The sequence below is a fragment of the Phyllostomus discolor genome, chromosome 5 (genome assembly GCF_004126475.2).
Source record: "Phyllostomus discolor isolate MPI-MPIP mPhyDis1 chromosome 5, mPhyDis1.pri.v3, whole genome shotgun sequence".
NCBI classification, from domain to species: domain Eukaryota; kingdom Metazoa; phylum Chordata; class Mammalia; order Chiroptera; family Phyllostomidae; genus Phyllostomus; species Phyllostomus discolor.
This window is the reverse complement of record NC_040907.2, coordinates 156,756,783-156,780,104: the sequence shown is the minus strand read 5'-3', so window position 1 is coordinate 156,780,104 and position 23,322 is coordinate 156,756,783. Positions and strand designations below refer to the sequence as shown.

General features: G+C 43.0%; 1 protein-coding gene across 2 annotated transcripts in view; it reads right to left on the bottom strand.

The window, feature by feature from the left end:
• The window catches only part of SORCS3 (sortilin related VPS10 domain containing receptor 3), a 551,877-nt gene that overhangs the window by 112,275 nt on the left and 416,280 nt on the right, over positions 1-23,322 (bottom strand). For both annotated transcript variants that reach the window (XM_036027268.1, XM_028514086.2), the window contains exon 8: positions 2,110-2,199. In XM_036027268.1, coding sequence (XP_035883161.1) covers positions 2,110-2,199 — 90 coding nt within the window. The remainder of the gene's footprint in view (positions 1-2,109; positions 2,200-23,322) is intronic.

Genomic DNA, 23,322 nt, shown 5'->3' with positions numbered 1-23,322 from the left:
CCATTCTGTGCGGTCATCCTATAAAAGCCAATCACAGAGAGGGTGGAGAAAAGGAGAAACTGATTCCCACAGCCCCTGAGGCTATTTAATATGGTTCCTAACCACCTCTTCAGCCTCTTCACCTGTCTCTGAAACCCAGTTACTCGACACAGTTTTTAGTTTGTTGAATGAACCATGCTCTCCCTTAAAATAGGGCCTGTGAATGTATTTTCTATTGGCTCCCCCAACACTTGTTGCACAGTTAATTCCTATACACAGGTAGCCTGTCATAATATGTTTCCTAGCACCAGCTTAGAGACCCAATTCTTTGTAACATTACTTTTGATGTGTAGTCACCCTGAGACTTTGCTTCTTTGCAGCCTTATTAGGTGATGCAATGATGTCCTGTCCATGTTCACACTGAAGTTCTAAAATCCGTCTTTTCCCAAAAACCTATTCACAGGAAATGGGGTCCATAGAGTTAAGTTTTATATTTTTTTCTTTTTTTATTGTTGTTCTAATACAGTTGTCTCCCTTTTCCCACCATCACTTTCCTCTGTCCCACCCAAGCTTACCTCCCACCCTCCATCCTTCCTCTCTTTGGCTTTGCCCATGGGTCCTTTATACATGTTCCCTAACAACCCTTCCCTTTCTTTCCCCCTTTATCTCACTCCCCTCTCCCCTCTGGTCACTGTCAGTTTGTTCTTTATTTCAATATCTCTGGTTATATTTTGCTTGCTTATTTCTTTTGTTGATTAGGTTCCACTTATGGGTGAGATCATATGGCATTTGTCTTTCACCACCTGGCCTACTTCACTTCCCATAATGCTCTCCAGATCCATCCATGCTGCAGTGAAGGGTAGGAGCTCCTTCTTTCTTTCTGCTGCATAGTATTCCACTGTGTAAATGTACCACAGTTTTTGGATCCACTCATTTACTGATGGGCACATAGGCTGCTTCCAGCACTTGGCTGTTGTAAATTGTGCTGCTATGAATAGTGGGATGCATAGGTTCTTTTGAATTAGTGTTTCGGGATTCTTAGGGTATAATCCCAGCAGTGGAATTGCTGGATCAAAAGACAGCTCCATTTTTACTTTTTTGAGGAAATTCCCAACTGTTTTCCATAGTGGCTGCACCAGTCTGCATTCCCACCAACAGTGCACTAGGGTTCCCTTTTCTCTACAGCATCGCCAGCATTTGTTGTTTGTTGATTTGTTTATGATGGCCATTCTGATCAGTGCAAAATGGTGTCTCATTGTGGTTTTAATTTGCATCTCTCTGATGGCTAGTGATGCTGAGCATCCTTTCATATGTCTCTGGGCCCTCTGTATGTCCTCCTTGGAGAAGTGTCTGTTCAGGTCCTTCGCCCATTTTTTAATTGGACCGTCTGTCTCCCTGGAATGGAGTCATGTGAGTTCTTCATATATTTTGGAGATCAAACCCTTGTTGAGGTATCATTGGAAAATATGTTTTCCCATACAGTTGATTCCCTTTTCATTTTGCTGATGTTTACTTCATCAAAATAAAAAGCTTCTGCATGGCTAAAGTTTTAAAATTTTTCAATAGCGGAGTTAACATGCCATCATTTGATATTAAAATTGTATTAAATTATCCCTTTCTCATTACTCATAGTGACAGAAGGGAATGGAACATAAGCAGTGTGTTTATATTTAGCATTACAATGTAGGGAGAAGCAAGAAAAGCAGAAGACTCACCTGTGGACCTTTATGCACGCACACACACACACACACACTTATAGCATCTGTGCTCCCGCCTGGGCCATTCTGAGCCTGCCCCTCTATTGGGCAGTAAAGCCCTTGCAAAAGGAAGGGGTCCTCAGAAGAGATCCCAAAGGTAGTGAAATCCTTTCACTACCACTCCTGGGGAATGACCCAAGGTTGTGTGGGATGTTTGAGTCGTAGCAAATTAAAACTCCCGCCTGTGTACCCTGCTGAGAGGAGAACACAGAACCCAGGTTCAGCCACATCAGCAGAGGCCAAACCCTGCAGTGGTAAGTCAGGCTGAATACCAGCTGTCTCCCAGGCAGGAATCAAACCTCCCACCGCCTACCAGGGCAGCTTCTCCCTGCCGCTTCGTCTGGCAGGACCCAGGACAGCAGGCGGCGCATACCTTTGGCAGTGAATACTTGGGCAGCTTTATCTGAGCAAAGGCCTCTCTTCGATAGGACACGTAGTAGCTGGCTCTGCCACCAGTCGTTACCTGAGTTAAGAGGAAACACAAAAAGGTCAGACAGGGCATGAACCATGGCACAAGTTGGAAAGTACTAGCCTTTCCATCAACAGCCACAAAGGTTTGTGACAACCGTTTAGAGAACATCCCTTGCTGGCTTTGAACCTCCAATCCTGTGGCACCCTGAGCTGCTCCCATGTTATGGCACTTAGAGAGTAAGTGGGCAATGACAACAGTCTTTCCCCACGGCTGGCACTTTCTGTGAGAGCAGGGACTCTATCTGGTCACTCTGTTCTGAATTTGTACACACCTAATAAATAATTTAAACTGAAAACAGAGAAGCTATCAATGTGGTCTCTACCCATGATCTACTTATTTTATTTTTAAACCATTTTTAATCCATTGCAGCCATGACATGATGGTCAAAGGAATGTTTTTCTTGCTCTGATAATTACTATTGCTTAAAGTTCTCATTACTTTGAAATTAACTTTACTTCTGATCTGAGCACATTTTTTTCCTTTGTGTTTAAAAATAAATGCATTAAGCAGATATTTAGGGACTCACTTAAAGACATCAAAAGTCAGAGAAAGAACTCTGGGTTTAAAAGTCAGAAATCTAGGTGTGAGTTCCAGTTGCTGTCATGGCTGGGGGGCGAGGCTCCGGAACCTCACTTGGGAAAGCAGGGATTCTTACAGTCACCTGGAGACCACTCCAGGAGACAGTCCTCCGGCCTGGGCTTGGCGGAAAGTCCTGCCAGTGAGGCACAGCTCCGCAGATGGCTGCTCTCGGCCCAATCACCCTAACCCAGGGGAAATTAATATTCACAACAGACGATAACATAGCCTGTTCAGAGAAAACAGTCAGATGACAATAGCAACCAGGCTGCTGTGCTGAGGAGGCTATTGCTGGAGGCACATGCTCCGTTCTCATTAGGCCCAAGCACTTGCTGGAGAAAAGCCAGTCCTCCTGCTCCGGTCCAAACCTGGCGCCAATCCACAGCAGCCACTGAGAGCAGGACGGGTCTAACATCTCTATTGAAATCCAACCATGGCTCCTCACTCTGAGAGACGGCACCTCCCGTGGCTCCCCCTGGCTCCACGCAGACTGGAAGCCCGCAAATCAGGCACCATAAGCTGCCAGGCAGAGCAGGTGTTAGAGTCAGCATGAAGGCAGAACCTTGCAAAAACTTGGTGCAAAGACTTCGGCCGTGAACCAAGAGGACAGGGTGGTTTTCCCCCTGATGTTCACCGCCATCCTTACATCTCTATTTTCTAATTAGAACCATTTTGGTCTGGTGTTCCAGGACTTTTTTTTTTTTTTCCTTGGTAAGACATCTGTTCTGAATCTACATTGTTCTGCCTTGGCTGAGAGGCAGGGTGTTGGCATATTAAGATCAATGAGTTACTGGACACTCTTTATTTTTCTCTTTTAAATAAATCTCAACTACACAGACTCAGATTAAAACACAATCCTTACTTCCAAATAGCCACCATTAGTCTTTGCAGGACCTTATTCACTTATTTGTTTGTATAATTTGGTTTTATTTTTAACTATAAAACCAACGCATGTAAATGTACCTGCCAACCCCAAACCTATGTCAGTTTTTAAACTTTAGCGTGCATCAGAATCACCCAGAAAGCTTGTGAAAACTCAGACTGCCAGGTTCCACCCACAGTCTCTGATTCAATCATTCTGGGGTGGGGCCTAAGAACTGCCTTTTCTAACTAGTTTCCAGATGATGCTGATGATGCTGGTCTGGAGCAGCCCAGACCTAGAACTTCAGTGACAATTGACATACACCTCTGTGCCCCTATGTCCCTCAGCTATCCGGACCCCTGCCTCCCTCCCAGATGCAGTTAGCTTCCTGAATTTTACATTCACAGTGATGATAAACTGCTTTTTAGTTGAGGTGGAACGTAAAATGAACAGTTTTCAAGTGTATACTTCAGTGGCATTTTGCACATTGACAATTTTGTGTAATCATCCCCTCTTCAGTAGTTCTGAAATGGTTCCATCACCCCCAAAGGATACCGTGTACCCAGGGATAGCTTGTAAATTCAGAGATATATGCTCTGCTCACTTACTATGTGCTTAAATCAGTTCCCCATAGGACTCCCGGAACTTCACCAACCTGACCCTTCGTGAATTGGGCTGGCGTCAGAGACACTTGCCCTGCACACACACAGACTCTCTCTCCTACGTACTCACACACAGAACCTGGAGGAGCTGGTGGCTGAGTAAGTCATAAAGATGGAAATCACACTGTAGATACACCACAAAATGACCCAAACTATTAAGGGGCCTCATGAAGCCCAAGGAGCCCAGAGGTTCTCCCAGTGCCTCTGGTATCAGAATATCTCACAGCAATACCAGGCTGGCTCCTGCAGCTCCGCCCTTGCCCTGGCCACACCCCTCTCTGCACCGTCAACATCCAACTGATGCTCCAAAGCTCAGTGTAAGACCCAGGAGTTCACTGGGATGCCAGCAATTCATTATCACATCTCCCTTCTGTCAACTCCTGAACTTGGAGTTGAACTCCATTTCTACCACACCTTCACGTTTACTCTGGCGGTACACACATTCCTATGATTATCCCCTCCATGTCTTACTATAAGGTCATAACTTCCCACTCCCCCGGCCAAGCTGGTCTCACTGTCATTGATAGAGTTCATCTTCCATGCTCCAGAAGTGCATGTAGCCCTTGTATAAACGATCTAGTTTAAGCCTCACTTCAACCTTACAGAGGCTGTAAGATACTGAGTGACTTGCCCAAGATAAGACAAATTTGAACCCAATCAAGTTTGGCTCTAACCCTGTATTCCTCTTCCTGTGACTAAAATGAGTTCTCCATTCATCTTATTCACCTCACTGCAGCAGCAATATATTTCCTTGATTCCAACATCCTAAAGTTAAAAAAATTCTGTAACTGGCATGTGTGTATATGTTTGTATTTCTTCATTTTCCCAGAAAATCAATCACACAGTTATGCTGCATCTTCAAAATAATGTCTTCTTGGAGGAGGTAAGAAAACACAAGAGTAATAAGAACTACCATGCAGTAAAACCTTACTTAGTACATGAAAGATCCTATGATAAGCAGTTTATAAACCATACCTCACATGCATATATATTAAGTATTATGTCCATACATATATTTAAAAGATGTATAGATATAGATCGTACTTGTACTTTACAGGTCCGGAAATTGAGGCTGAGAGAAATCAACTAACTTGCCCAACATCACACAGCCTTTCATTGTCATGGCCAGAATATGACCCTAGCCTAACCTAGACCCTTAATTGGGAATGAACATATCCCAAAAATGTCAGGCACAGGGCAGGGGTCAATACTTACTAACTGAATAATGAATTGTGACTAACCGCTTAACTAGAGAGACTTTTGAGTTTGATTTCCTCCAGTGTTTAGTCACTAAACCACGGATGTAGAGAACTCTCCATTCCTGCCCAGTCTTTGGATGGCACAGGAACTTGTCTCCAAATTAAAGCCTTAGCACCCCCCTTGTGAGCAGAACCTTCACAAGGTTGGGGTGATACCGGGCTAGTGCATGTGCCGCCTCTCTGCTCTTTTTGTGGCTCTCTGGCAACCACACTAGGAAGGAATAAAGTTTAGTGACTATTAATCTATTTTGATGAACTTTTCTCTTCCTTACAAGCAAATTTTCTGGCATTGTAAATCCCAGAGATTATTACCACTCTCCCTTTCAGCAACGCCTTTTATTTAACATTTGATGAATGTCATCCAATTATTTGCTCTGGGCCCATCCGTCATGCTAAACACAGAATTAGCTGGGTCTTTTCCTCACTAATGACTGGCTCGTTAATCTGATTTTCTGCATTTCCATTTTACAGGTTTAATTGGGCTTCTGGCCAGTGAAAATGATTCCTTTGGACAAGTGCATTGGCCATTAAACACATCTGTCTCTTCTGACTTGTTCCCAGTCTTGCTGTAACCAAGTCTAACCTGACATGTCCTTTTTTTTTTTTTCATTTCTATTTTGCTTCTGGATGATGGCTTACCCTGGAAGAGGCAGAGAAGTCTGTCCCCCAAAAAACTTGGCTTTGAGTCATATTGGGCTTGCTTTTGCCATAGTTAGAAGTAAATTTGTACTGTCTCTAGAATTCATAAATGGGCATTAAGTCATCTGAGAAGAAAAGCAATAACTACCATTTCTGAGTATCAATTATGTGATGAGTGTTTTACATGCATGACAATTATTTATATCCACAATAATCATGATCACTATTAATATTGTTACTAATAATATCACTAGTACTTTGCAAGGTAAAAATATTAATAACATAACATTTTTTGAGTTTGGAATATATGTGAAGCATTCCTGTATGCACACTAGCTTTCAAAGGCTTTGAAGACACACCGCAAGTGAATGGTGAAGCTTGAACTTGAACCCCTTGACTACCAAACCTCTTATGCTGGTTGCTCTCCATGGAAGGGAATAGATTCCATGTCACTCAACTTCCAGTTTCCCAGACAGGATGCCTAGCAGCAAGGCAGCTATTTCTATGTGAGAGTTCCTATCAATTTATCAGCCTTGAGAAATCAATGCTCTATTGTTGCACAGGATGAAGGGCACTGCTTTGGAATCTGAGAATAAGAGAGACCATAATGGAAATAAATTTGGCTTACACAAGAATTGTTGCCATCACGGAAAGTGACATTTAGAAGCTTTTCCAGCTAGAGCACCTTGCTGGGCCCACTACAATGTGAATAATCGGGCCAAGCCAAGAGAAATGACCACCTATACAGACACACGTTAGTTACTACACACAGCCTCTGCACTGCTCGCTCCTCTGTAAAGAAGTGAAAGGGAGCCAAGCAAGTTATGATGCAGAATTAACTTTTCCCAATTTCTTTGTTCATTAATTCTATTCAGATTATTTAAAATAAATCTTGACATTATTAGGCTTTTCTCTTCCTTCCCACCTACATAATGCCTTCAAAGATTGCATTTCTTTTTCAAGAACAAAGACAGGCTTGTGACGACTGGGCCACACGAGTCAATAAATGGCCGTAGGTCTCATCAGGGTTAGGGTTACTGTAAATGTCAGAATGACCCTCTGCATGATGGCTTATGTCGCCTCTGCAATCCTGAGCTCATTTTCCAAAAGTACTTTGCTAAGGTGACACGTCATGTGCCTGAATCATTATGTACAGCGGTGGGAACAGTGAGACACCGCATCGGCCATCTTCTATGCTAGGCCGTTTGATCTTGAATTTCAGTGTTTGTCAAACTGGGGTTTGCCCATTTCTGTCCTGGAGGCTTTATGCTATTAATGGAATATGCATTTTTACCTGCTTATTTTTAGAAAGAGTGGGTCTGATATCTAATACAGCACTCTCACTGAGGCTGAACCTCCTGTGAAACAGATTCACACGTAAACATTTGTTTCAGAGCCCTAACATAATAAACTCGATGTAGCTTCACCAAGAATAGATTTGGGATAACAGAGTTGACACTACAGACACTGACACTCTCTCTCTAGCTGTGTGTGTGTGTGTGCGTGTGTGTGTGTGTGGCAGTCATTCTAGAGAAGATGTGTACTGAGGTTGCCGGCACACTCACTGGCTAACAAACACTTACAAAGCTGCTGCCACCTTCACCGGCTCTGCCTAGAAACTTCCTGAAGCCTTCACTGCCTACTGGGAACATCAGGGAGGCAGAGAGAAGGTGGTGAGTCATAAAAGCATGGGGCAAAGGCTGTGTGTCTAAGTCCACAACAGCACTAGGAGAAGAATCAGTGCGCCTCATTTACTATGTCTGTTTTGCCAAATATAATAAAAGGCTTGGGCTTGATAAGTTTCCAGCTATGTGTTTTCAAAGAGACTGGTTCCCTGCCCACCCCCACTGATCTTTAAGCATTATAGTAACTTTGGTTGGGATTCCAGACCTGCTTTTTGGAATCCTGCTTCCCCCACCTGTTGGTTTTGTAACTTTGGACAAGTAATTGAATCGTCCTGATTTCTTCTGGAAAGTGAAAATACTAATACTACCTATTAACATGTTATCATGAGGATTAAGCACAATATAGCATGTAAAGAGCTTTAACCCTGAACCTGGCACATCCTAAGCACTCAATGCATATTCCTGTCCTTGCTGAACTAGAGGCAGATGTCATGTCTACACCAGTCCAGCCTCTTGGAGGTTTTATGATAACTGACCAGGGTGACAGCTTTTATATGCAAGCTGGAGGCTTTGGAAAGTGTTGGCGTGGCTAAATGGGCCACCTGGCCAGAACTGAGCAGACACAGAGGACTGAAATTCTTGTTGTCCTCAGCAAGGATGACTTCACAAAGAAGACCACTGATGGAGATGATAAAGCCAAAGTGATTTTGCCAGAGATTTAATCATTCCTGGCTGCAAGCCTTATCTTAGTGCTCTGGCTTTTATGATTTAGAGGGAGGGGAAGAAGTTCTTAAGATGTCCACCTAATCCTTTGAAATGGAAGTTCTGTGTGTCTTCCTCTCCTGGTATATTTTTGAGGGGGGTGGTGGTAAAAAGGCAGAGTGCAGATATTAAAAAAAGAACAAATGCAGATTTAAATTGTCAATCTGAAGTAGAAAATTTGGCAGCATCGGGATTCTCCCAGTTAATATAATAATAGAAAAAAGTTAAAACCTAGATAATCTACTTCAAGCATTCTAGATTCAGGATGCCAGAGCTTCACACACAAAGAAGAAAATAATATCTATGGATATTCTAAAGAGAAATTTTAAAACTTACTGTCAAAACACTGTCCCTTTCCTCTTTGAAAATTGCCCCTTTCTCTTGAAGACTGAGTTTAATGTCGTTTTGTAAAAGATGGAACTGAGAAGAAGCAAGAGAAGGTATTACAAGGAGTCTAGATTATATAAGCTTTCCTCTTTGACTCCAGATACGACACAGCCTATTTCCTTTATGTGGGTGGACATTATGAGGGCCGTTAATTGAAGTCTTCCCAAGCCAGACACTAGCCTCTTTCTTTTATATAGTATCTCATATATCTCAGTATCTCAGAATTTCATAAAATCAAAACAAAGTGGTAGGAAGGAGAGGAGGAAAGAAGCTGTAAGGTTCTGGTATCTGCAACATCTGTGACTTTAGTTCAGCTCAATCAATTATCAGACATGCGATTTTAGGCATGGCAATGAACCTCTTGGAGTTTCAGGATTATTTTTCCATAAAAATGTAATGAGTAATAATTATCCTTCTCTTATAGAGAAGTAAATGAGATGAGGTAATAAAATGCTTTCATTTAACTATAGTGTTCAACAGATACAATAATTAGGATGTTAAACATGATCTGTAGTGTGCATCTAGGAACCTAAAGATTTTAGAAGTATTTTCACTGGCAAATTGCAACAGACTGAATTTTGCTTCCCCACCCTACTTCCCACCAATTCATACATTAAAACTTAACCCACAGCCCTGGTCAGTGGCTCAGTTGGTTGGAATATTGCCCTATAAACCAAAAGTTCCCAGCTTCAATTCCCAGTCAGGGCACATGCATGAGTCGCAGGTTCAGTCACTTGTTGCACACATGAGAGGCAACCCACTGATGTTTCTCTCCCTCCCTCACCCTCTCTCTAAAATCAATAAGCATGCCCTCTGGTGAGGATAAAACAAACAAAGCAAAAAAAAAAAAAACAATTCAATGCCCAATGTGATGGTGTTTGGAGGTGGGGACCTTGAGCCCTCACGAATGACATTAGAACCCTGGAGACCCCAGAGAACCCCCTTGCTCCTCCCTCATGTGAGGGCACAGGGAGCTCTAGACCAGGAAGCGGGCCCTTACCAGACTCCGAATCTGCCAGTACTTCAGCCTTAAACTTGCCAGCCTCCAGGACTGTGGGAAATGAATTTCTGTTGGTTATAAGCCACCCAGTTTGTGGTATTCTTTTATAGCAGAAATCAAGCTGGTGATCCACACGTGCCCGTGCTATTGATGGTATGCAGCACGGAAATTTGGCAGTGAGGCTTACAGCTCTCCACAGACTGAACCGTCAGAAGCAATGGGGACTATGACGAGACAAGCAGGAAATGGATGGCCAGAGCTGGAGAAAAGAGTGTCTCCTGTCACACAGGATGAATGGCAGGGATGTATAGCTGCTTAGAGAATGATTAATTTCGTTGATAGGTTCGAGACATTTTAAATATCTTAAAAGAGCAAGACAAACAAAATCACTCATTTTCTAGAGAAGTTAGGGATGCTTTTTTGAGACATGGAATTTCCAGACAGTCTTGGGGATGCAGAGGGGTTGCTAGGTATTATAGCACAACTTTGAAAACAAAGGATTTGCACACCTTGTGAGTGAATTTTGGGGCAGCAGTGGGTGGATTTAAACCATCTGTCAAGCTGTTTCTTAGAAAATAGTCTCACCTCCCCAAGAGAGCCACGAATATTTATGAAATGCCAACTGCTACTTCTCAGAGGTTCCCCATTGCACACCCTGGGTCACGCCTCTCCTGTGGTCCCCCACAGACAAACAAACACTGTGAGAGTCGGTCTTCATGTTCACCACTCTGCATGCGCTGTCTGCTCTCACACATGACCATGTGGGGACGACACAGTTATTAAAGCAGCCCTGCTCAATGATAAGTTAATAGACATACACAAGGTTACTCAGCTGCAAAGTGGCAGAGCCTGGTTTTGAACTTGGGCCTTTCAATCCTGGCAACGTCCACTACACTGTACAACCCAGAACAAGCCTGAAGCATCAACTGCAGAGCCTTTCCAAGGAGTGACTACTTTAGGACCGGTTACCCGGAGGGATTCATGGTGGCACGGGTCACTCAAAGGCTCCAGCATCAATGAGTTTCACAGTGGCTTGTGTCAAAACTACCTCCTCAACACAGCCTTCCCACACCCCAGTTGCCCAGGTGGGTTTCACCTCATCTTCCTCTGACTCCCAGGGCTTTTTCTCAGCGACCCTCTTGCTGCACTTACCAGCTGCTCTCCTGAATTACTGGAAAGTGGATCGACTTAGATCTCTTGTCCTATAATATCTCTGAGGGTAGATAATACGTCTTGTTCCTATTAACCCTCTCTTAGTACCTGGCACCACACCATAACAACTAATATTTATAGAGTACTCCGCACCATTAATTTTCATTACTGGACTTAAAATCTCATTTGGTCAGAGCATAACCCTGTGAGTGAGGTCTAATTATATCTTAATTTTAGAATTAAGGGGCAGAGGCCCAGACAAGCCACTCCAGTTTACCTTTTCACTAAAAGGTGAGGTTCAAAGCCAACCTCAGAACTCCGACTTGATACCCCAGTGTCTTTCCACGTTGCCAGGCTGCTTCAGCCTCTGGTTGCTGAGCCAAGATCACAAAAACACAAAGTGGAGATAATTGCATGGATTTTTACGAGTGGGTCATGATTCTACATCAATTATGCCTTTGAGTGGCTGGCAACAACACAGTGTGGAGAACCAAGGGCGATTAGAGACAGTGCTTTCCTGTGGGAAATAGGGAAGCAGATTACAAGATGTTCTTTCACACTCACTGCTGAATTCACGTATTAATTAAGTCAGGCCAAATTTACACCGTTCCTGGAACATCAATCATGTTTATATATTTCATTATGGATACTGGTTCCAGTGCTACCATACGTGACATGTACCAACCCATCAGCAAGTCCCGTTCAGCACTCTGTGCCCAGGCTGTGTCAGGTACCATGGAAGTCAGGGGCCGGTGACCTCATGGCATTCACCATTCTCTGTAAAAATTAGCCTAACATATAAGATGACCACATGACAACATACGGTCAGTGAGATTACTATTGAATGTTGAGCAGTGTAGGAACTAGGAGCTACAGAACAGAGAAATCCTCTCCTCAGAACCATAATAGTTAATTCTACAAATCTTCATGCTTTTTCTAGAACTACAGTAGAATCACTGCCAGGAATGTCAGAGTCCACATTTAGCCTGTCTACATTTTACATGTGATACAATGAAGGTGTGGAAATGGCTGAGGGCTGAGCTGGAATTTAAGTTCATGTTTGTCTACCTCCAGATATGTAGGCATAACCAAGCTCCTGTGTCACCCTCCACAGTGTGACATGCATGTGCTTAGGAAAATATTGGGTTCTCAATGTTAAAGGATATTCTGTTTGCTAAATGGAATGGTGAATTTGAGGTTGGAAGACTAGAGAAGCCAGAAAATGGCTAAACTGTTCATATAACAAAGGGAGAGATGGAGAAAAACGGGGATGATAATGTAGAGGTGGATTTTGACAGAAGAAGATCACCAGCAAGCTGGAGAGGTTGCAGGAAGAGAGATCCAGGAGGGTGGGTCATGGGGTGTTGGTCCCGGCATGTTAGTCCTGGCAGAGGTACTTTGGGGGAATGACAAGAGAAGTGGGCATGTATGGGTCTAACTAAGCGTTTTTGCTGTGCGGTATCTGACATAAACACTGTGCTTCATCCTTGCTAGACATATTTGGAAAAAGTATATACTACACTGCTCCATAATCTTACTATAACTTTATTTATGTATTTGTTTGTTTATCTTTGCAGAAGTGGTTCATATCAGCAACGCAACTCTACTTCAAGGAAATGCCCAAGAATTACAGCTGGGTGAACAAAAATTTAATCTTTTGGTACCTTTGGAGTTACTTATTTAGTTGTTTGTTGTGAAAATTCACAAAGTCGCTGGAACATAAGCCTAGACAAGGAATCCAAAATTCACTACTCAATAACTATTAGGGCCTTTGGGAAAAAGGATTTAACTGCTTCCAGATTTCAGTTTTATCTTAGAACAGTTCTGTGGGCCCACTTACAAGACAAGGTCCAACACATACGTGCCTGACACAAAGCAGGAACTCAAATATATCACATTTGCTATGTTCTTTATCCCTTCACTTGCTGGGTCCCAGCTTCCTCAGTAGAAAGGTCTTCTTAAGCTCCTATATCCAAAGATTCTATGTGGCCAGTTTCCTTTGTGGTCAACGACTTCACAAATATGGTTCAAGCAGTTATTTTGTCTGAAAGCTTTCTGTTTCTACTTACTGTTCCGTACACACCCCTTGACCTAATTTGCTTCAGAGAAGTAAGAAAGTGTCTGTTGTAACTCCTTCTCATTTAAAGAGCAGAATGAATGTAGTGATTAAGAAAAGAGCTCTGGTGTTTGCCAGCCTAGGTCAAATTTCTGCTCCACTCTAGACTGGCTGTGTGGTCTTGGGAAAATGACTTACCCTCTCTGTGCCTCTTTTGCGAAAAGGAGGTTATGAGTAGGACTTCCCTCATAGGATGTCATAAAGATTAAATGCATTCATAATAAACCTAGCTCACACTAACCACTCAGTAAGTCTTAGCTGTTGCTAATATCTAATTGATTCTCCAAGAACTACAGACTATTCAGAAGGAAAATTAACCAAGAAGTAAAAATCATAGAAAAAGGTGGAGGACGCATCTTAAATGAGAAACTGCTGAGAACTATATACAGAAAAGTTATGTTCAATCCACTTCAAAAGGACTCATCTCAGATACCTCACAGGGAATAAGGAAGCCAGCATTTCTGTGCCTTCCCTCCCACACTGAACACTCCGAGCACCTAAGAAGCAATTACAGAGTACAATGAAATAATAAACACAATCATATTAAGAGCACTTTGATTATTTCCCCATATTGCAATCTGGAAGCCATCGCTGCCGGAGGCAGGCAGGCAAACTGCAGGCCTTTATGCAGGAGAATCGGACAGCAGGCCTTGGGAATGGCAGATGCTCCGTTCTAACTGCGTTCAGTGGAATGATCACTGCACGTTGTTACAAGGTGGGCAGCCCTTCCAGAAGCACTTTTCAGAGAAGAAACGTCTTCTCTGGCCTTGAGAGGCTACAAGGCTCCCACGGCACACACACTGGATCAGAAAACAAGGAAGGAGGAGGAGACAAGGGAGGTTTCAAAACGAGGCAATTTTAAAGCCCAAGAAGCTCAGAGGGAAAAAAGCCAATCAATTTCTTTCTGTCGTTTATTTTTATGCAACAGATGTTTTGCTTGCAGTTCCAAATCTAATCGTAGTTAGTGTAGTAAAGATGAGATAAAGGACGGAGGAAAAGCGAGAACCAAAAAAGAAGGGAGGAAGGAAGTCGGGTTGGCAAATAAGCAGCTAGTTCCCAGGCCTCCCTTCTTCCGCGCTGCACTGGGTGCGGCTCTGCCCGATGAGGGGAAGCCCTGTGCCGCTCCTGAGTCCCGCGCGTGCAGAAGTCCCTCCCTGCAGGCATTCCTCACCAGGAAGTCAGGGGTAATCAAGCCCATTCTTAAACATCTTCATTCTATTACTTTCATAATCAGCTTCTAATGTTCTGTTCGATAGATGTGGGGCCGACCAGACCGAGCACTTGAACAGCCGCTTGGGCCATGGAACTGTTCTCTGTGCCATTGATCACCAAGACAAAAATCAATCCTGGCTAAGCAGAAAGAAGTTAAAAATAAATTGCCGCGATTGATTTCCATTCAGACCTTCTGACTCCCAGTTTAGGAAGGGGAAGGAAGAGTGTGCATGCATATCTGCCTGTTGTGAAATCACTTCGTATGGCCCAGTCTCAAAAGCAAAATTTGGGGATATTTTACATTTTCCCCAAATGTGTGTGGGGATACACACACATTTTCCCAGAATTCATGTTTTTATTTTTTTTTAATTTGCTTCCTAATAAAGATCAGAGGTGAAAATTTTTCAAATCATAAGCCCCTAAACAAAGAGGATTGTTGGGGTTTGTTTTGTTCATTACAAAATCTCCAAAGTAGGGTACCATGCTCTGTGGGTAGTAGTAGCTCTGGAAATAGTTATTGAGGGACTGATGGAATAAATTAATTAATAAAATACCCTCCCTGTTATTAGTGTCTATCAAATTACATTTGTTTCTTTATAGGTTTACCATAGTATGCAATTATCTTCTTGTTTATTCTTTGCTTATATACTATCATTCTCTCTTACTAGACCATAAACCTTCCCATGACAGGGATGTCTGTCTGTCTGATTTGCATATTCACTTCTCATATGCTACACAATCTCCAGGGATCGTAACTTCCCTTTTTTATTTTCAATGTTGATCTACTGCATTGTTTCCATACTGTGACTTTGTGGATGTGTGTGGAATGAAAGAAGGAAAGAATAATTCAGCAACTATCTTGACAAATTAACTACATCCCAAATATTTTTTAAATTCTGACATTGGAGAAATGAGTTGGAAACTACTTCTGAATAGTAGTCTAACTGAGTGGAGTGTCATGCAGAGCGAGCAGACTTTTGGAATTTCAGCATTGGAAGGGAATTTCTGTAGATACAGGCCCACTGCCTTCCCAGTGGGTTCGACAGAGTTCAAGACTTTTACAGGGATGCCTTGGGACTGTCCACAAAAGGGCAAGGAAGAAGCTGGGTTGGGGGTGGTACTGATATAGTCCCTAACCCTTAAAACATTTCACCTGTATATGTTTTTTTACAGATTTTATTTATTTATTTTTAGAGGAAGGGGAAGGGAGGGAGAGAGAGGGGGAGAGAAACATCAATCGGCTGCCCCTTGCAGCCCCCAACAGGGACCTGGCCAGCAACCCAGGCATGTGCCCTAGCCAGGAATTGAACCAGCGACTTACAGCTTTGCGGGATGATGCCCAGGCCCCTGAGCCATGCAGGTCAGGACTGTATCTGTTTTATATATTGGAATTCCTTGAACATCATTGCCTGCAAAGCAGTTCCCACTGTTAAGAACAGCAAGAACAAAAGGCTTGAAAGCTCTTCTTTGATGCTGTCCTTTCATCTTATAATAAAGAAACTGAGCTCCAGGGAGGGAAGGTGATGGCCCAAGGTCACAAAATGAGTTAATGGTGAGACCAGACTTAAGTCCAGAAAGCCTGCCCTCCCCACACCTCCCACCCCATCTTGTCACACTGTTTCCTGTCACTGAAGGGTCTCTTTTCCTTGGAGCACTGGCTGGTCCTACAGTTGGACTCCTCAACTCAATTCCCTGCTTTGAGAACTTGTTTGAGCCCTGCCTTCTCCAGGAAAGTAACCCTGATCACATCATGACTCCCAGTGCTCCCTTGCTCCGGGAAGGCCCCTAGCAGTTTCAGAAACGCTTGTGAGCATTGCTCTGGAGCATGTCACGCCATGTACCCCTACCCCCTCATCTAGACTGAACACAAAATGAGGACAACCGTTCATCAGGCTTGTTTGCCATTGTATCTCCTTTAGTTAGAACAGTGACGGGAGTGCTCAATTAAGTGCTCACTCATTAAGTGCTCAATTAATGATTGTTATGTGAATGAATGAATGAATCAATCAATCAATCAGTACTTCTATCTCAGAGAGAACCTATCACAGCTCTGGGTACCTAGCAGGCGCTCCATCAAAACAAGTCAATAGATTAGCCACTGACTCTGCCACTATTAAATTCCAAGAAGACCCTATTCTGCCTGATCATGAGGATTCTCAGAGGTCATATTCTGAAAAGCTGCTTGCAGAAATCCAAAATGTTCATTTTCCCCATTAACTAGCTATAGAGTTAAAGGCAGAGTGATTAAAAATTTTAAAAGCTGGATCTCTGAAATAAATAGATATATATCCTAGTTAGAACAGTAATGGAGGGAGAACTGGACTTAATAGTCAACTTCTCAGTCAGCTGCCCAAATGCCTTCATTATCGGCACTGTTGTTTTACAACAACATAATTATCTTTAATAGGAGAAGGCCCAGAAAATGGATCCTCCTGGGAGCTGGGCTCAGCAGAGTGAGTGCTCAGGACTTGCTGGAACTTGGCAGGGTGGGACAAATGCCGGAACCCTGCTGGGTCATTCAACAGCTTCTCCATCCCCTGAAGTGGGATACAAGAGAAGCTAGGCCCCCAAAATGCATCATGGAAATTGGATAATGAATGCCAGAGGTGCAAGGCAAGTGGAGAAGTCTGGAGAAGAATGAGCTAGGGATGGTAATGATGATTAACCACACTGTCACTTGGTCCCCAGGGCTCCCCAGTGAGGAGTGTCTGAATAATCCTCCAAGTGTATCTGAGAGACAAGTCTCAGAGGTGTGGGTGTGATTACATTGTACCGAATCCCATAAAGCCTGCCTTTGGTTGATGATGCAGAAAGTTTCTGATCTGGAACAAAATTCAAACAGACCCAGACAAACAGTCTGCTAAACAAGAAGTGGGATGCGGCTTTTTCTGCCCTCGTATCTACCAAGAGGGGATCAACATCTGCTCATTTTTCTCTTACAGTCATCTGGAAAAGCTTCTGGAAACACCAGCTATTCGGTGCTAATGTTAAGATCTTCAGACTGGGAAATGAAATGAGAAATTTATCCTTGTCCTCTATGGTCAACCGTTATGAGCTCAGGCAGCCCTGAAGTCATATCTCAAACCTACCATTTGCTGAGGTACATGACAAAGGTTGATTCTCCAAAATTCTCAGAAATCTGGCTTTCTCCATTGAAAGTTAATATTTACCCCACTTAATCTCAGACACTTGTTCTATAATTTGCTTTGTATTATAATGTAAGTATTTGCCACTCTGTCAGTACACGGGTGGCATGTGTCTGGTTCAGGCGTGTCAAATTGTTTTTATTTTGCGTATCACCTCTGAGTAATTGGTACTAGCCGCATTACTGAGATTAAGTGAGATCCTGTGACAATTAAAGTAGAATTAAATAAAATAAAATGCACATGTGCCAGACACAAATTTGACACTAAATGAACGTGAGGTCCATTTCCAACCTTTCTCCCACTTTGTTAACTGGTAGGTAAAAACTGATGGTGTGGCTAGGCGGAAGGAACATTCTGAAGAATCACTGCTTTGGAAACAGGACATTGCAGATTTCCAAATAGCGGAAGAGATTGAGAGTTGCGTAGCTGATCTCACTCCTTCAAGCTGGATGTAGAAACGCCTGTGGTCCCCTGGACAACAAGCCCACCTTCCAGGCCACAACTCACAGGCTGCATCTAACCATGGAAGGCTTACGGACAATTAAACATGGCGAGTGCCACCCGTCCTCTAAAATGCATTGCACAGCCTGCATGCCACCACTCTTCCTCCCGAACCCATGGAGACACCACCAATTATCAATGACAGTCTCTCCTACTGAACCACAGTAGCATCACCTTTGGTAACGCAGCTAGTACCAATTACTCTGAGGTGATACACAAAATGAAAACAACTTGACACCCCTGAACCGGACATATGCCACCCGTGTACTACCAGAATGGCAAATGCTTACATTATAATACAAAGCAAATTACAGAACAAGTGTCTGAGATTAAGGGAAAACATTCATTGCTATTTTGGCCTAGTAAGAAACAAGTACTGTCACTTCCGTGGAGCCTCAGCAGATCTCTTGGGAAGAAAAAATCTTAAGAATTTATTAGGGACATGCACAGCAAAGCTCTGAATGGAATGAAGAGATTGCCATGCCTAAAGGATAGGCGGGCAGTCTGTAAATAAGGAGCCCCTCCGTGGAGCCTCTGGCTCAGCAGGAGACATTGGGGGCTCACTGGCATCTGGGTAGTAGTTGATGCTATGTCGTGAGAATGGGTGGGATGGAGTTACTCAGAGAGAGGTGGGGGAGAGGGAGAGAGAGAGAGAGAAAGGGAATGTGCAGAGGCAAGGAATCAAGGAAGGGTGCTGAGACCAACCCACATTTAAAAGGCAGGCAGAGGAAGAAGCACCTGCATGGGAGAAGGTGATGCTGACAGGTAGGAGAGGAACTGGACTGCACATCATCAAAGAAGGGGTTTGAGTACTTCAAGAAAGAAGCAGCAGTCAAGAGATTCACACAGTGCAGACAGGTCAACTGAGTTAATTAATGAGAGGCGCCGTTGGGATATAATTGTAAGATATCTTTGATGAACTCGGCAAGGGTAATTTCAGTGGAGTGGCAGAGGCAGAAGTCACTCTCAAGTGCGTTAAAGAGAGAAGAAATGAGAAAAGGGGCTAATGAATAGAGACAGCTCTCAAGGATTCGGTTGAGAATGAAAGATGGAACATTTATAGAGAAGAGCATGGGGTTCCAAGAAAGTTTTACTTTAATTTAAGGATAGTAGTTATTAAAAAATACTTAACCAATGGAAATCCTGTAATAGAGATGAATAAGATAAAGATATAGGGAAAATAAGGATAATCAATAAAGCAAGGTCCCTGAGAAGTTAGGAAGGATGAGATTGGGTATTTGGAGTGAGGAATTTTATACAGGAATGAAGTTGACTCTACTTTTCTTACATAGCTCACTCTTGTCTATAAAACTAGATACATAGTAGGGACTCAATAAATTTAAGAATCTTTCAAGGTTGCCTTAAGTCGGGCTCCTCCCAAATGTAGACAAGTGCTTCTATGTAGATAGGTTTTTTGTTTTTGTTTTTGGTTTTGTTTTTGAGGGGGGTGGTCTTTGTGTGTTCATCTGTTTTTGAGACATGACCACAGGGAACAGGAGTGACAGAACTAGGAATCAGAGAGGGAGAGAAAGCCATCCAGGGCATGTTACTGAACTACTTACGAACCTGAGAAACTGGGGTCGGTCCCAATGGCGGCCCTTTGAAGACCCATGGAGAATGAGGCTCAATCACAGGAAGAGAAGAGTACTTGCCCCTGGCTCTTGACTCCTATTGGTCAAATTGTCCCAAAGGGTCTTGACACCTTCCACTTCAAGGTTTGTGTCTGCACCAGCATCACTAAGGGGTCTCTCATGAGCACCCCACTTGGGGAGAAATCGGCCCCAGAACAAAAAGAAAGAGGCTCCCTGTGCAGCTGAGGCAAGGTGTTATCGGGCCACCCGTGTGCACAACTGGTTTCTGAGCAAACACGAGCCAGAAGGATGTAAAATGGGACATATGAGACGTTCAACACAAAGGTCACCTAAAACATCACTTCACAATCAGATCACTAATTTGCACTTATCTGTGGAAGTATTTCAAATACTAATAGCACCTTTTACATCCAGCTACAAAAATCATCACATGTAGGGAGGCACATCCCAGCTACGTGCTATTTAAAGAACTTCCATTAGTGCTGGCTTTTGTAAACAGTTTTAAGATTCTGCAAGTGCTTCAAGAATATCCACCTGAAGATGTCTTTATTGGATTTCTTTTGAAGATTGCCTCTGCAACTCTTTCATTTCCCTTTAAACTCCTGTGTTGTAAATGTGTCCCTAATGATGAAATTGCTATTTATTTAACATTCAAAATCTCTTCCATTAAGGCCAAATTAACATCATCTAAAATATTGCCAAATAGATTTTCTTTGAATAATTACACTCTATTAATTTTTGCCTTGGGGCTTTTTTTTTCTTTCAAAAAGATAACAATTTATTAGGGATACAAGAGCCATGCCTTGGAGGCTTTCCTACCCCCCATGTTGATGAATAAAGCAGGATCTTAAATCAAAAGGCAGGTGAGTTGGGGAACGACATGCTACAAAACAGGTTCTCAAGAGTCTTGAAAAATAATTAAACCCCAGAATATCTACAGTTACATGTGTATCATTAGCAGTTGGGTTCTTTGATAACCAGGGCCATGAAAGGTATGTGGGGAGATCTTATCATGCACATATGTGAATACATAGTCGAATCTATGAATAATTACAAATGAATTTGAGAAAAAGATTTAGTAATCTTCTGTGTGACAAGTTTACAAAAACCTTTAAAAGAGAATGTGCATACAAAAAACAGAGAGGCTGACTTTTGCATACACATCACTCTCTTGATTCTTGAATTCGATGGGGCTGTACAGTTTTCAAAGCATTTCAAAGCCATTATTATCTATCTTGGTCTTCACAACAACCTTCCGATTTAGGCGGGGCAAGTAGCATGAGCCCATTGTGCAGAAATGCGGAAATGAGCGCACTGAGAGTCCACGTGACTTGCCCAGTGCTCCTTGGCTGGCATGTGGCAGAGCCCTGATTATAACCCAGGTGGCTAAATTCGGGGGTGGTTCCCACAACAGACCACCAGCTACTTGAACTCTAAACTGTTTGAGAGCAGGGATAAGGTCTTCCACCTCTGCTATGTTCCGCGGCACCTGGCATATTTAGGTGCTCACCAAATATCTATTCATTGGTTACTAATACTTATTAATTGCTAACACTCCTAGAACATCTCCTAAGCCTTTACCAGCAGTGTTATTTTTCTATTTTTATACTCAGAACTCTTAAAAACTAAGAGCAACGTATACCCCAGGTACCAGCCGGCTACCCTGTCATACTGGATTACGCATGAACCACTCTTACGCATGCCATCGCTCCACACTCAGAATGCTTTGGTATAGGTAGCTTCTCTTTTGCCTGTCTCCACACAATGTGATTAGGAGCTGGAAGTGACATTAGGTAGTAGATGGAGCTACACAGTGTTACAGGTCCAGAGGTGGCTGTGGAGAAGGATTTGGCAGAACTGGGATGGCCTTCCCTCCATCAAACGTTCTGCTCGCTCCACACCTCTAGAATACTTTACTTGTTCTTTATTATCAAGCTGTTTTTCCTCTTACATTTCAGATCCTTAAAGATAAATAAGCATACTTTTTGAAATACAATAGCATACACAATGAAACTTTATTCAATGAGTAAGTGAATTCTTATCATATTGAAGGCCACCTCCTGTGCCAGGAGGAGAGGGTGAGGCTGAGCTTCCTCCACTCGGTAAAGACACACAAAGCTCTTGCTATGGCCTTACTGAGGTTCTTTTCTTGTCGCCTTCATCACACTCCCTAATGGGCAGGGTATGAACTGTATCACCAGAGGGATTTGAACGCTACCACTGCTGAACTACCTAGTCTCCAAAATAATCACTAGGAAAGCTACTCCACGGGGGAAAAGACAGGATTTCCAACCAGTCTGACTCAGAACACAGAAACAAACTTATCTCTCTCCCCCTGCCCCTGCAGAGGAAAGCCGATTTCTCTTTTATCCATGTGGAACGGAGACATTTCAGGCAGACTCTTTCCCATTAAAACAAGGGCACTTCTGGGAGGGATTAGCTCCTTTTGATTCCACTAGGAAATCCAGGCCCTGAACCCCCTGCACAGAAAAAGCATTGACAGATGAACAATGTCACAGCTTGCTGTACATTTCGGGCTCAGCATCTCCCACAGCAGGACATCAAACACGAGGTGCCCTGAGTGAAACCACCAGGATGACTACCTTTACCTCTTTATCAGTAGAAAAATAAAAGGTGAGGCAGAACCCGTGGGGTCTCTCCAAATTACAGCAGCCTTGTGAGTAGTATGTGGACATTTCTACCACATCATGTCTAGAAAAAGAAAATTATGACTGGGTATGGGAGAGGGTAATTTATTTTTAATGCACAACAAATATCACGGGAAGTTCATTACGAAGAGGTTACTCAGGTTTTTGTTTATTTAAACTGCACTTTCAAATGCATATATATTTGTAGATAATGAGTCACTCATGAATAAATAATTATGCCTCAAACACATACAGCACATTCATTAATATGCAGGGAAAGAAGACGGATGTCACCTGAATGCCCAGTGGTTCAGTTGTCCACACACACACACGTATACACAAAACTGACCTTTGACTCAGGGAGCAAGCAGTGATTTGCAAACATTATTTAGCAGCAGGTTCATCTTGTCAAATGAAAAAGTAGTAAGGACCCTGGCATACAGAGCAAACAAAAGCAGAGCTGCTCTATTTAAGGGGGGGGCCAGGAGTCCCGGAAGCCCACCCCACGAGCCACCCTCCCCCATACTTTGGTTGCTCCTGATGCAAGTTCCCTAAGATTCAATGTGGTCCCTCAACAAATTAAAAATAGAGTTCCCATAGGACCCAGCCACCCCTCATCTGGATATCTATCTAAAAGCTTTGAAAACATGTATTTGCAGAGGTGTGTGCACCCCTATTATGTTCATTGTAGCACTATTCAAGGTGGCCAAGACACGGAGACAACAAAAGTGCCCTTCGATAGATGACCGGAGAAAGAAGATGTGGTCCCCACACTCAATGCGATACTGCTCAGTCACAAAAAGAGATGAAATACTGCCATCGGTGACAATATGGATGAGTCTTGAGAATATCATGCTAAGTGAAGTAAATCAGACAGAAGAAATCAAGAACCGTATGACTTCACTCATATGTGGAATACAAAACTAAAAGCGACAAATGAATAAACAAAATAAACAAATAACACTCATAGACACA